The following is an 11,850-nucleotide window of genomic DNA, read 5'->3' as shown; positions in this document are numbered from 1 at the left end:
TTTTTTTTTTTTTTTTTTTTTTTGGTTTATTATGGTTTTTTACCCTTTTTCTCCGAAATTGTTACCAAACCGAAACTAAACCGATTGCAATAAACCCAAAAATAAACCATCGTTCATCAGTTCATCAATTTGGGTAAACTGTCCCCAAAATAATTGAAGAAGAGCCATGGCCAAGGAGCTTATTTCTCTCCAAAATCTCCGACCACCACTTCACTTCTCTCGTCAATTCCTAAGCTTCTCTTCTCCTTCTTCAACTCTCAATCTCCGCCCCAAACCACCGCAAAACCCAATCTTTATCCGCACCACCTCTCACCGGAACAAAGCTTCCCACGACGACGACGGAATCCCAGCCGACGAGGTCAAAACCATCGCCAAATTCAAATCACGCCACAACTACATCAGAGTCATTGAAGTTTCACGAAAGACCAATCACCCACTCGCCGGTTCTCGTCTCCTCCTCCTCGACAACCCCGGTAACATCCACAGCATCTCTTTCCTTCTCAAAACCTTAACCGATAGTTACTTCGACGTTTTCGCTACTCTGCCTCCGATCATACCTCCAGGACCCATCGGTATTCTCGGGTTCGGAGCTGGTTCAACTGCTCGATTGATTCTCGAGCTTTACCCTCCTGAATTCACCGTCCATGGATGGGAGCTTGACCCTTCTGTGATTGACGTCGGTAGAGAGTTCTTTGGTCTCTCTAAGCTCGAAAGGGATCATAAAGATAGGATTTTTATCAACATTGGTGATGCTTTAGACGCTAGTATGAGAACCGGGTTCTCGGGTATTTTAGTTGATCTGTTTAGTAAAGGGAGTGTGATCAAAGAGCTTCAAGATACAAAAGTGTGGGAGGATTTGAAAACTAGGTTGAGGAAGAGAGGGAGGATTATGGTGAATGTTGGTGGAAAATGTGTGGAAGCTGAGGATTCAGAGAGAGATGGAGGTTTGATTATGGAGGAAACGTTGAAGGCCATGAGTCAGGTTTTTGGTGATAAGCTCTTTGTGCTAACGCTTGGCAATGGGAATGATAGCTCTGTGGCTTTAACCGGTGATTTACCTGATCTTGATGCGTGGAAGAAGAGATTGCCGCGTAGTGAACTGAGAAGCTATGTTGATATGTGGATACCTTATAGAGAATTCAGCTTGAGATATTAATCTTTAATGATATTTGGTTAGAAATCAGTTTAGGTTTTGTGATGGATGTTGGAATCTCGTTGTGGTGATGCGCCAAGTTATGATGAAACTTGATTAGCTAATACACAAAATTTGTTCTGTTTCAGAGAGTGTTACAAACAAGTGTACAATTTATTGGCTTGACCATTGTGTCTTTGGTGTTGATGAATCTCAAAAGGCTGTCTACTCTTTCCCGGGGATTGAGATTTACTCACTAATGTTAAGTAAGATTCGTTCTAGTACTTTGAATCTTAATTCGACAAAGATCTCCGTATCACTCTGTTTAATCAAAATCGAAAGTATGAAGCTTTTGCAGTTTATATAGTCTGGAGGAGAAGATCTGTATAGTGGATAAAAAGCCGCCATTGAAGCTTTATCACAAGGCAAAAAGCATTACAGTCTCATTTGTTCTTCGACATCATCATTTCGCTTTCGAACGCAATAAGTAAATGCAAAAACCAAAACCCCCCAATAGAAAAAATCAGTTTCTGTTTATACTTTTGACAATTTTTGTTTCATTAAGATGATTAATGGATTCATCTGAATAATTTCATACTAAATGCATAAGCGAATAATCAAGATTTCAAGTTCATTCTATCATCTCAAACTATATTTTTTTTTTTTTGAAGAGATACATCTTAAGTGCAAGTTCTTGATCTGAGCCTGGTAATCAATATTTTACATATGTAAGATATAGACCTAGTCCCTACATCACCATTTAACATGCTAATAAAAGTTGGTGTATAATTACAGATAATAAAAGTTACTATTAGCTAGAGATATTAAATCAAACGCATGCTTCTTGCTTACCCTAGGCTTTTCCCCATAGGATACAAATTCCAATTAGTTTGCATAGTGTCATTAGAGTTAATAAACACAGTAGGCTTATTTTCTAATCATCTTTTTAACTATTTTAAGTTATATAGATTTATAATATATTATACAAGACTGAAAGTCATAAATTACAATTTTCAAATCTCTATATTCCAAGCCTATTTGATCTATCACTCTTATAATACTTGATAGGGCAACTATTGAGATATAAACTGTGAACTAAATTGGGTAGGCTTAGAAAATAACACTTGTATAGCATCAATACGACATTTTCATTCATATTCATAATAAGCGAAAATTATAATTACTGTAAGGGAGGCTGACGTTGTTTGACTCAACATGTGGTTACTGCAGCTATAAGCAATCCCGAGGGAGAATAAAATCTCTATCCAATTCTCTTTAACTGATTCATTTTTGGTTTATATAGAGAATTACTAATAAATTCCATATTAGTAAGGATGTATATTACAACTTGTAACTCTAGTTCCAGAAAAATACTTAAATTTAAGAATTTTTTTTTTATCATGTTAATCAAATGACCTAGTATTTATAGTTTAATGCTTTTTAGTTACCCTGATCTGTTTTCACATAAAAGTTTGCATTTGGTGAAATGTGAGTTTAATTTTAAAGAACGAAATCTATGTTCAAGTCATAAAATAAATAATTTTAATGCATAAGATATAAGTATATACAAATATGTAGGTTGATGAATCTCTATTAAACTTAACTTAATAAAGTGATATTAGTTAATTCTATATCTTCTAAACTTTTCCTTGCTATGTGTCATGTGTGTTTCATATTCATGATTGTAATTTTCTTTTTATTCGGTTCTGCATATATACAAACAAAGAAGAAAACAAAAGGGTATATTCACAAAACTATTCCTCCAAGTTGATCATTGACCTTTCATAATATACCTCTAACTTTACCTTCCTTGTATAATCAGCACATGCAGATTTATTAATTAAACATTATCTTATGTGTGTGTTGTTTCATATGAGACCATATATATAAAATGTGGTTTCTAGCGATTCTTAGAGAGTCACATGGATTAAATTAAATTACAAGAAGAAAAATAAATTGCGAGGGACAATAGTACTAGTCTAGTTTTAGTAGATCATATGTGTGAGGAGGACCCATATTCTCTCTCTCTCTCAGTCTGCAAACCCTTTATAACACTTCATACCCCCACCTCTCTCTATTGTATATTTTTTACATCCCTATATGCAACCTCTATATATAGATTAATACCCACTCTAATCGATTACTTAAAGCTATTGGTGGTAAAATTTGTTATGTTTTTTTCTCTATTCTTAAGATATGTTGGTTTAGTGATGAATTTAATGTCTCGAGATACAAACTTTAATTTATGCGAATCTTTTGTTTTCAAGATACATGTTCGACTTAATAACAAATCCACCAAATCATAAGATCATTGTTCTTCAAACAACTTTCAAATGAAACTTGATCGATTTTTAGCTCTCAGAATGCCGAAATCAATAACATTGAATAATCAGCTAAGTTTTTGTATATGAGAGAGGAACTATACACACTCCAAGTACGAGACTAGTTTCCTCTTTTGGAAAAGAATAGGACCTCTATTTTCGAACCCTAATCCCGATATTAGGGTCGTCATGACATTAATATTTTTGTTTTAAATATGAAGACATTAGTTTGGTGATAAAGCCTAGATGCTTCACTTTAGTGAATTACTAAATTCCCACCACTAACCACCATCATAACTTGGACCAAAACATAATAATCTGATCAGGGATCTTGAAAGCATTCCAAAGGTTAATATTACCACAACAATCATTTTTCTTATTATTTCTCATTTACAATTGCATATGAATTTTCTGTCTAATTCATCATGAAAAATAAAAGCGTTCCAAGAGAGACCAAGTCATCCCCAACTAGTAGCCTAAGATATGAAAATACAACATTAGTCTGAGTTAAACTAAGAATCTACTAACGTCAGATAATATATAAATCATCTGATAATATATATTACTGATTCCGGCAAAAAATATTTGTTATTCAAATTGGTGCGAAAACTAAGTAAGAAGAAGACACTATTCAAATGTCTCAATCGGTTGTCACTTCCAATAATATATACTCTAACACAAGTAACTGTTGGTATGATACTAACCCTAGCTATAGCTTCAAAAATCTTTGGACCCCCTCATAGTTTTTTTTTTCCATTACAAAAGTTCTGATTTTACAAAACCTATTTAAACTTGACTTGAGTTCACATGAAATCGCTTGACTTTTACTGATCTTCCTGTCTCTACTTTGCTACTGTGTGGTACTGTGGTCTCAAGAGTTTATTCTAGTTCATATTAATTTTTTTGATCGATTTAATCAAACTTCAGAATTAATTTGAAATTAACTGCTGTGCGTCGATTTAAGATGTGAAGATTTTTTTTTTTGGTTCACGATGTACGAACACGGTGAGCATAACTAGTATTACATCCACAAAATTACTATCAACAATTATTTCTTTAATCATCATATTCCAAATCAGGGTTTGTTGTAATATTCAGTTAAAGTCGAGATTGATAGAGATGTTTAGGGTTTTGTTGAGGCTCCGGCCATCAGTGTGATGACAGGTATATATAGAGAGAAATCAGAGGGATATATACACAAATTGATGCTTGATTAGTTAGCTTAGGGTTGAATTTGGGACTGTTAGGGAATATTGTTATCATTGAATGCATGAAGAAAATTCACAAAAGCTAAAGTTAAACAAATTAATCTAATGGGAGACAAAAGTGAGCACAGTGAAATGATATTACTATTATTCTTGAGATGAAATGTCATAGTCATTCTTTAAGGGACATACCCTCTCCTCCTCTTCCTGTTTATTAATTGTTCATTTGTTATTATTACACTTTGTCTTTTGCTCTTTCTCCTTCTTCTCCACTAAAAATTTTCTCTATTTTTTTCCCGTTTTTATTTGTTTGTTTGGTTTCTTTAAATTCTCAAACTTCTATACAAATCTTTCTCAATTCTTCTTGCAATTAGGGTTTCCCTTTCTTTGAGAGGGCTAAAACCCTAATATCCCTCTCTTTGACTAAAGAGTTAAGCCTACTCTATCTACTTTGGAAGCGAAATTCAAAGGGTAAGAAAAAAAGCCCTTGAAAGAGGAAGAAAGATACAAGATCCTCAAAGAACATAAAGATCTAAAGGCAGGTATATATATATATAAATCTATACTTATACGCTTTAATTTGCTGTATTTATCTAAATAAATCCTAGATTTATGCATAGCTTCCTTTCATCAAAGACGTAGTCAATTTCTAATCTATGTTTCTATTTTCTATGTTCTACGTGCTATTGCTTATACATGTGTGTATCCACGCATTTTCACTTTCATCTTCTGTCACTTTGTTTTGAATTTCTACTCCAATTAAGACTTAAAAGGTGATCTAATTGTAGCACACGAGACGTAAACACATGTGTAACAAACCTTCATCATAATATGTTATCTCTTTGAATTGGAATTATAATTAAGGCCAGATCTAAAGTTTATATACATGTATCCAAATTAGTATAGACGTAAGGTCAGTGGAATTGCTTCATCTCCACAAGGGAAATGAGGGATAGGAGTGAAAGAGAAGGAGAGGGACAGATTTTAACTAACTAATTTACCAAAGACAACTTTGAAATTCCCATGACCAAGTTTAATTTTGGGGCATACATATAGAATTTAAAGAATGAGTTCCCTTTCTTAAGTTAATTTTCTTTTTAACAAAGCTAGGGTTGAAGAGAGAGATCGGAAGATGAAGAAGATGATAAAGCACAGAAGGGCATGCACAATTTAATTAGAATGAAAAAAATGTTTGATTTGGGTAATATATGTCGTATATATATATATATATCTAACAAAAAAAAATTATATGTAGCATTAATATAAATACTAGAGGGATACATAATCATCTGAATCTGATATTAAAAAAAAAAAAAAACTAATTTGACTTTATCTTTTGTCCAGGGAGTTTCGGTACAAACATTTCACTCTCATATAGTTTGAATTTAGTCTTCAACTGATCCACATGTATGTCGTCTTATATACGTTAGAAATAAAAGTGTGTGTGTACTCTGTTACGCAAATTTTGAGAAATTAGCTAAATTTTCTGGATTCTACCAGGATTCCTAAATTATATATTATTTATATATTTTGAAAAATTATAGCAAATTTAATTTATGTCAATAAGGTTTAGTAAGAAAAATATTCAGAGACTAGAGTTTTAATTTTAACATTTTAAATGATAGCTTAGTTCATTGGGAAAACACATTATGTGAAACCAAAGTAACTAATAGTTTCCAGCATGTCCTGTAGAATCTCGTGTTCTTACCATGTTCATTAAATCTTCAATTTGGATTTAGGTTTTTGTAAATATATATAGTATGCATGATTTTCGTTTCCTTAGATTGGATGTTGGACATTTTACATATTCACGTGTACATATATGAAAAGACTTAGAAAAAAAAAAAAAAGAAGGAACAATATAACCATTCCAATTTAAGTTTTAAGAAGATGAGTTATATGAAAAGAAACACAACCTTGGAGTTTAGCAAATTCAGCTTATACATATATGTGTGTGTGTGTGCGTCTGTGACTGTATAAATGCGTATTTAACTTCTTTTTATCATGCTAAATGTTTTCTTAACTTAATATTAGGTGTAAGAAACCAAAGAAAAAAACACAAATGGCGTCGTCATCAAACTCATACAACTCACCATGCGCGGCGTGCAAGTTTCTTCGCCGGAAATGCATGCCGGGATGCATATTCGCGCCATATTTTCCACCGGAGGAGCCACACAAATTCGCCAACGTCCACAAAATCTTCGGAGCAAGCAACGTCACGAAGCTCCTCAATGAGCTCCTCCCTCACCAACGTGAAGATGCAGTCAACTCTTTAGCCTACGAGGCCGAGGCACGTGTCCGTGACCCTGTCTATGGCTGCGTTGGAGCCATCTCTTATCTCCAGAGACAAGTCCATAGGCTTCAGAAGGAGCTCGACGCTGCTAATGCTGACTTGGCACATTATGGTTTGTCTACGTCAGCCGGCGGAACACCTGGCAACGTCGTGGACTTGGTTTTCCAGCCTCAGCCGCTTCAGTCGCAGCAACCATCTCCGCTGAATCCTGTTTATCGACTTTCAGGGGCGAATCCGGTGATGAATCAGCTGCCACGTGGCACCGGAGGCTCGTATGGGACTTTTCTTCCTTGGAACAATGGTCATGATCAGCAAGGAGGTAACATGTGAGTGTTTATAACATATGTGTACTCATCCTCTCATCTCTCTCTTTCTATATATTTATGAGTGTGTGGTACGAATACTACTATATTATTTTTTTCAATGCATGCACTGTGTGGTACGAATGTTTTATATATGGGTGGGATGAATTTCCTGACGAAGTATAAATGCATGGACTGTTCTTATTTATTTATGATATATATACATTATTGTTTTTATTATTATTCGTTTGGTCTTATACAACATCTAAGCTAGGATGTAGTTATGTTAAATGATTAAAAGTTGATTTTGATTTTATAAGCTATATACAGAATACTTCTTTTCTTTTGATTTTGTAATATTATAGGTACCTAAGATGTTATTCTACCCCTTTCATCCTAATTACTGTTTTATAAAAAATTATAACGGGAATATTGATTTTAGTAAGGTTAATATTTACTAGTTTGGTATTTTAATATACATAAATATCTAGAATTTTGTTCATTATGAAACAAGATATTCATTTATCATGAAACGGAAAAGAGTTTTCCTAGTGGCTTTGATGAATTATATTAGCATTTCATCAACATTTAGAATAATATGGTGCTGATTGTTATTGCCTTGGTGGGTTCAATACCTAAACTAGGATGGTAGTTGTGCGTGGATGCATGTTTGAGAGACGTTAAGGGTGCTAATAATTGAGGGATACTGTTTTATTATATATATATTAGCTTAACTTCTTTAACTATATATCGTTAAAAAAAAAAAAAGGTTTGTGAATGATATATAGAAGTGGTACTCATGGTATGATTGTTTACCTGATATATATATGTATCTATCTATTTAAGTGTGTATGACTGTATGTGTATATGTGTGTGTATATTATTAGTTTATGTATTAAAAAAAAAATTAGCAGGTAGAGCGACGGCTAGGCATGTGAATTACGAAATTTCCTTTCTCTTTACAAATAAATATATAGTTTTGGGCTGTCAAAAAAAAAATATAATAACAGTACTGTATATAGTTTTGGTTATAAAGTTGTTGACAAACAAAAAATATAGTCTAGGTTATTAGTATATTATTGTGGGTGCAGCCTTTCTGTCATATAAAATATGATTGTCATAGTGTTAATGCATGAAAATATTGATAGTAATTACTATTGAATTCTTCTTCTTCCTTTTTTAATCTGATTATGGAGTCATCATGTGAATTTTTTTATATGCCAAATATAGTCCAAGTCATGAGTAGTGAAATTGAAGTAGCAATATATACAAAAGGGACAATTTTTGGGATTTAAATTCCGAACAAAAACAAAAGTATGTTTGTCACATAGTCCCTTTTTTTTTTGTTTTTGTCAACATTTTGTTTTATTTGCAATACAAGAAAGTGAGCATTTTGGAACTAAAAATGATGTTATATAATATACTGTATGTAACTAGAATATGGTGGTGATTAGTCACGCCGTATCCCGCATACATTCATTTATTTTTCGTAAACCTACTTGGATGCCTAATTTTTGGTCTATACGTACATAACTACTACATAAGGCAAACCTTATACTATAATTAAAGTTGAAAGTTATATATTATCAGAGAAAAAAGAATAAATGAATTTGATATACCAATAAAAAAAGAAGAAGGATGTGGAATAACACTTAGTGGTATAAGTAGCATAATTTGTCCCCCCAAAAAAATTCATAATTAATTTGTCGAAAGACAGTAACATCTGTTAATTTAACATGCGTAGTTTAACAAGTAATTCTATATTTCAATCTTAAGCCCATAATTACCACTCTTTTTATCTAGGCCCAAACAAATACATTCACCATATCCAAAATTAAAACAACTCATTGCCATTTCTTTTTCAACCCCATTATTCATTTATATATTCTGTAAGTTTTCATATTAGTTTGAGACTTTGAGGTGATATGCTAATTAGAGAGGCATACAGTTTTGAAAGTATCTCTAGAGATAGCTATACTCGTTAAACATCTAACAAAGACAAGTTAAATAAAAAGGAATAAATGTGCTAACAAAAAAGAAAGAAAGAATAGCATAGCCAATGGGAAATAAATATTTTTTTTTCATCAGAATAAAGGTTCATGCTCTTATATTTGGAAAAAAAAAAGATAAAAAGGTTTGATTAAATATTTATCTGACAACGGAAGAGTGCATATGTTATTGTATCAGATAGATAATTTATGTATAAATTAGTTTAAAAAAAAAGATAATTATGTATAAATATATATTATTTAATGTTGGAAAAGGACTTTGGATATTGTCGCGGAGAAAATAATAGGAACTCATCGAGAATCCATCAAACCCATCAATCAATCGATGTCTTTAAAGACGTGAAAAGGAAGCAAACTCTGAGTTTCTGCCTTTGAGCTAAACTACAAAAACCCAACAAGACATTTTCTTTTTACATTGTGCATTGCGGGTCCGATCCTTTGCTACTTTTTACAATTATAATTCATCAAAAACTTAATATATACATATATCTGTATATATATATATACACACATATATCTAAAAACAAGTAGAAATTTAGTTTCGACTAGAGTCAAAAAATTCGAAGTCCGAGGATTAAATCAATCTTTTCATACCCAATGGTTTTCAGATTAGTCCTACTTTGCGTTGGTCCGGACCTCGCTATTGTTTAGTTTTTTATTTATTTCAGTCATCAACTAAAATTTTGGATCATGATGGGACCAATTCTAAGTTGTTTTGATGGAGTTAATGTAAAACATTAATATAAAATTATCTTGACAATGTCAAACAGAATGGAACATTTTTTGGTCCGAACGGATTAGAGCTCGAGTAGATTATTCTGCTTGTACACAAATATAAATTCAGTTATTAAAAATACGAAAAATAGTTGTATCATATATATATATATATTGGTTGTATAATTTTTACGAGAAATAACATATATAGTGAGCTTCCATTTTTTTTAGTTTGCATTTGAAAATAGTTGGTGCATTTGATGATATATATATGATCTTTAGTCTTTTTATAAAAAAATAAAAAATAAATGAAGAATGATCTTTAATCTTCCAATGATTGGTTTGCAAGAATATTAGGATTCAATAATGATAGAACAATAAATTAATAACGTTATAACCGCCGACCATTGTCTCGATAGATTCTAATAATAGTGGGTTGAGATTTGGATTTGGAATATGCCTCCTTTTAGTTCCACTTTATCTTGTATAATTCTTTCACAATCATAATTTATATTTCTACATTTAAGACTGATTAAAATGTTAAGAGTGATTGTTCCAAAAAAAGAAGTTGTCAAGAGTATATATAAACTGGTATTTTCTTTCCATATAGATTTCTGGTCGACATACTAGACTATTATTTGCTTTATATATACTCCATACTTAGTAGTGGATGTCAGATCAGTAAGTTCTTTTACATTAAGTTTTGTTTGAGAATTTGACACAACTAAGGAGATATATGAGAATGTGAAGGCATATACTCCTTTCTGTAGTTTGACTGTTCCCAAAAATACGTAAAACTTTGGTAAACTGATAACTAAAATAAATGCTCACTCAAGTGTTAATTTTTAATTTGATTAAAAAATTTGTGAATACCTGAAAGAGTTATCAGACGATTTATAGTATCAAACAAAAGTCGGTATCAACAACTGCTAACACTAACCTGGTGCATGAAAATGTTAATATATGTGTTCTTTATCAGTTATTTAGAGCAACTATATATTGGTATATTAAAATAACATTACTCCACTTACTTAGTCCACTAATGTATTGTTGTTGTTGTTGTTGCTGCTATTTATATGCATGCCTTTGAAAGGAAATCATGGCAACAATTATTGAGAACTCTTTTGTCAATCATAAGCACTATTCAGGATTCATAAGATCTGAATTCCCAACTATTTCAGCCATCGTGTCATACGAATAGATTATACTAAAAATGGAAAATATAATAATAATCATGATTGTTAAAGCCGCATGCATTGAACAGAACCACAAAAATGATTGATTGATAGATGGATACATACGAGAATCTGAGGATTTGAAAGAGGTCCAGTTAGATTTCTGAAAAAGAATATGTGAAGTGTGTTTCCATATAATATAATTTCAATTTGATTAGCAGTTTCTTTGTCTTAAGCAGAAAGGAGAGATGATAATGATCATCGATTAATAGAGTTTTGTTTGACTAATCTTTTGACTGAATTATACTAATGAAAAGGCAAATATTCTCAGTTGAGTTGCATTACTGAATCCAACCGACACACTTGACGAAATCCACATGGAATTAAAAATTAGGCTGATGTTGATGTTAAGACTTTGATGCCAAAGCAAAAATGTTTAGAAAAGGATCTGAAATTATTTTGAAAACGGTTTTGAAACATTTACGAACCAAACCGGGGACCTAACAATTTTTTTTTGTGGTTTGTTAGAAAATTTTAAAATAAAATTATTGGTACTATTGGATTTTGATAAACTAAAATAAAGGAATATGATGTTACAAAAAAATAAGGGACATTTTAAAAAATATCCCTTTTTATATGTCAATTTTTAAAAATACCCATTTTTATGTATAAAATGATTAAATTTTAAGTACTAAACTC

At 31.9% G+C, this 11,850-nt stretch overlaps 2 protein-coding genes across 4 annotated transcripts; both read left to right on the top strand.

Moving 5' to 3' along the window:
- Nucleotides 22-1,734, top strand: LOC109124905. 2 transcript variants are annotated; one of them, XM_019232829.1, is made up of 2 exons: nt 22-1,398; nt 1,491-1,734. In XM_019232829.1, the coding sequence occupies exon 1, from the start codon at nt 167-169 to the stop codon at nt 1,154-1,156; it is 990 nt and encodes a 329-aa protein (XP_019088374.1). In that variant the 5' UTR covers nt 22-166; the 3' UTR covers nt 1,157-1,398; nt 1,491-1,734. The 2 variants fall into 2 exon arrangements, with proteins under 2 accessions (XP_019088374.1, XP_019088375.1); XM_019232830.1 differs by having other exon boundaries at nt 1,482-1,734.
- On the top strand, nt 4,916-7,441 carry LOC104726914 (protein LATERAL ORGAN BOUNDARIES-like). 2 transcript variants are annotated; one of them, XM_010445882.1, is made up of 2 exons: nt 4,916-5,196; nt 6,693-7,441. In XM_010445882.1, exon 2 carries the CDS (start codon nt 6,721-6,723, stop codon nt 7,279-7,281), a length of 561 nt encoding a protein of 186 aa, XP_010444184.1. In that variant the 5' UTR covers nt 4,916-5,196; nt 6,693-6,720; the 3' UTR covers nt 7,282-7,441. The 2 variants fall into 2 exon arrangements, with proteins under 2 accessions (XP_010444184.1, XP_010444183.1); XM_010445881.1 differs by having other exon boundaries at nt 4,916-5,200.

Source organism: Camelina sativa, chromosome 11 (assembly GCF_000633955.1).
Source record: "Camelina sativa cultivar DH55 chromosome 11, Cs, whole genome shotgun sequence".
Lineage (NCBI taxonomy): Eukaryota > Viridiplantae > Streptophyta > Magnoliopsida > Brassicales > Brassicaceae > Camelina > Camelina sativa.
Note: the sequence above shows the minus strand (reverse complement) of the source record. Positions and strands in the feature narration are given on the sequence as shown.

What these genes read in the sequence shown, in the direction of transcription:
- LOC109124905 (XM_019232829.1), top strand. Translation starts at nt 167, where the DNA reads ATGGCCAAGGAGCTTATTTCTCTCCAAAATCTCCGACCACCACTTCAC.
- LOC104726914 (XM_010445882.1), top strand. Translation starts at nt 6,721, where the DNA reads ATGGCGTCGTCATCAAACTCATACAACTCACCATGCGCGGCGTGCAAG.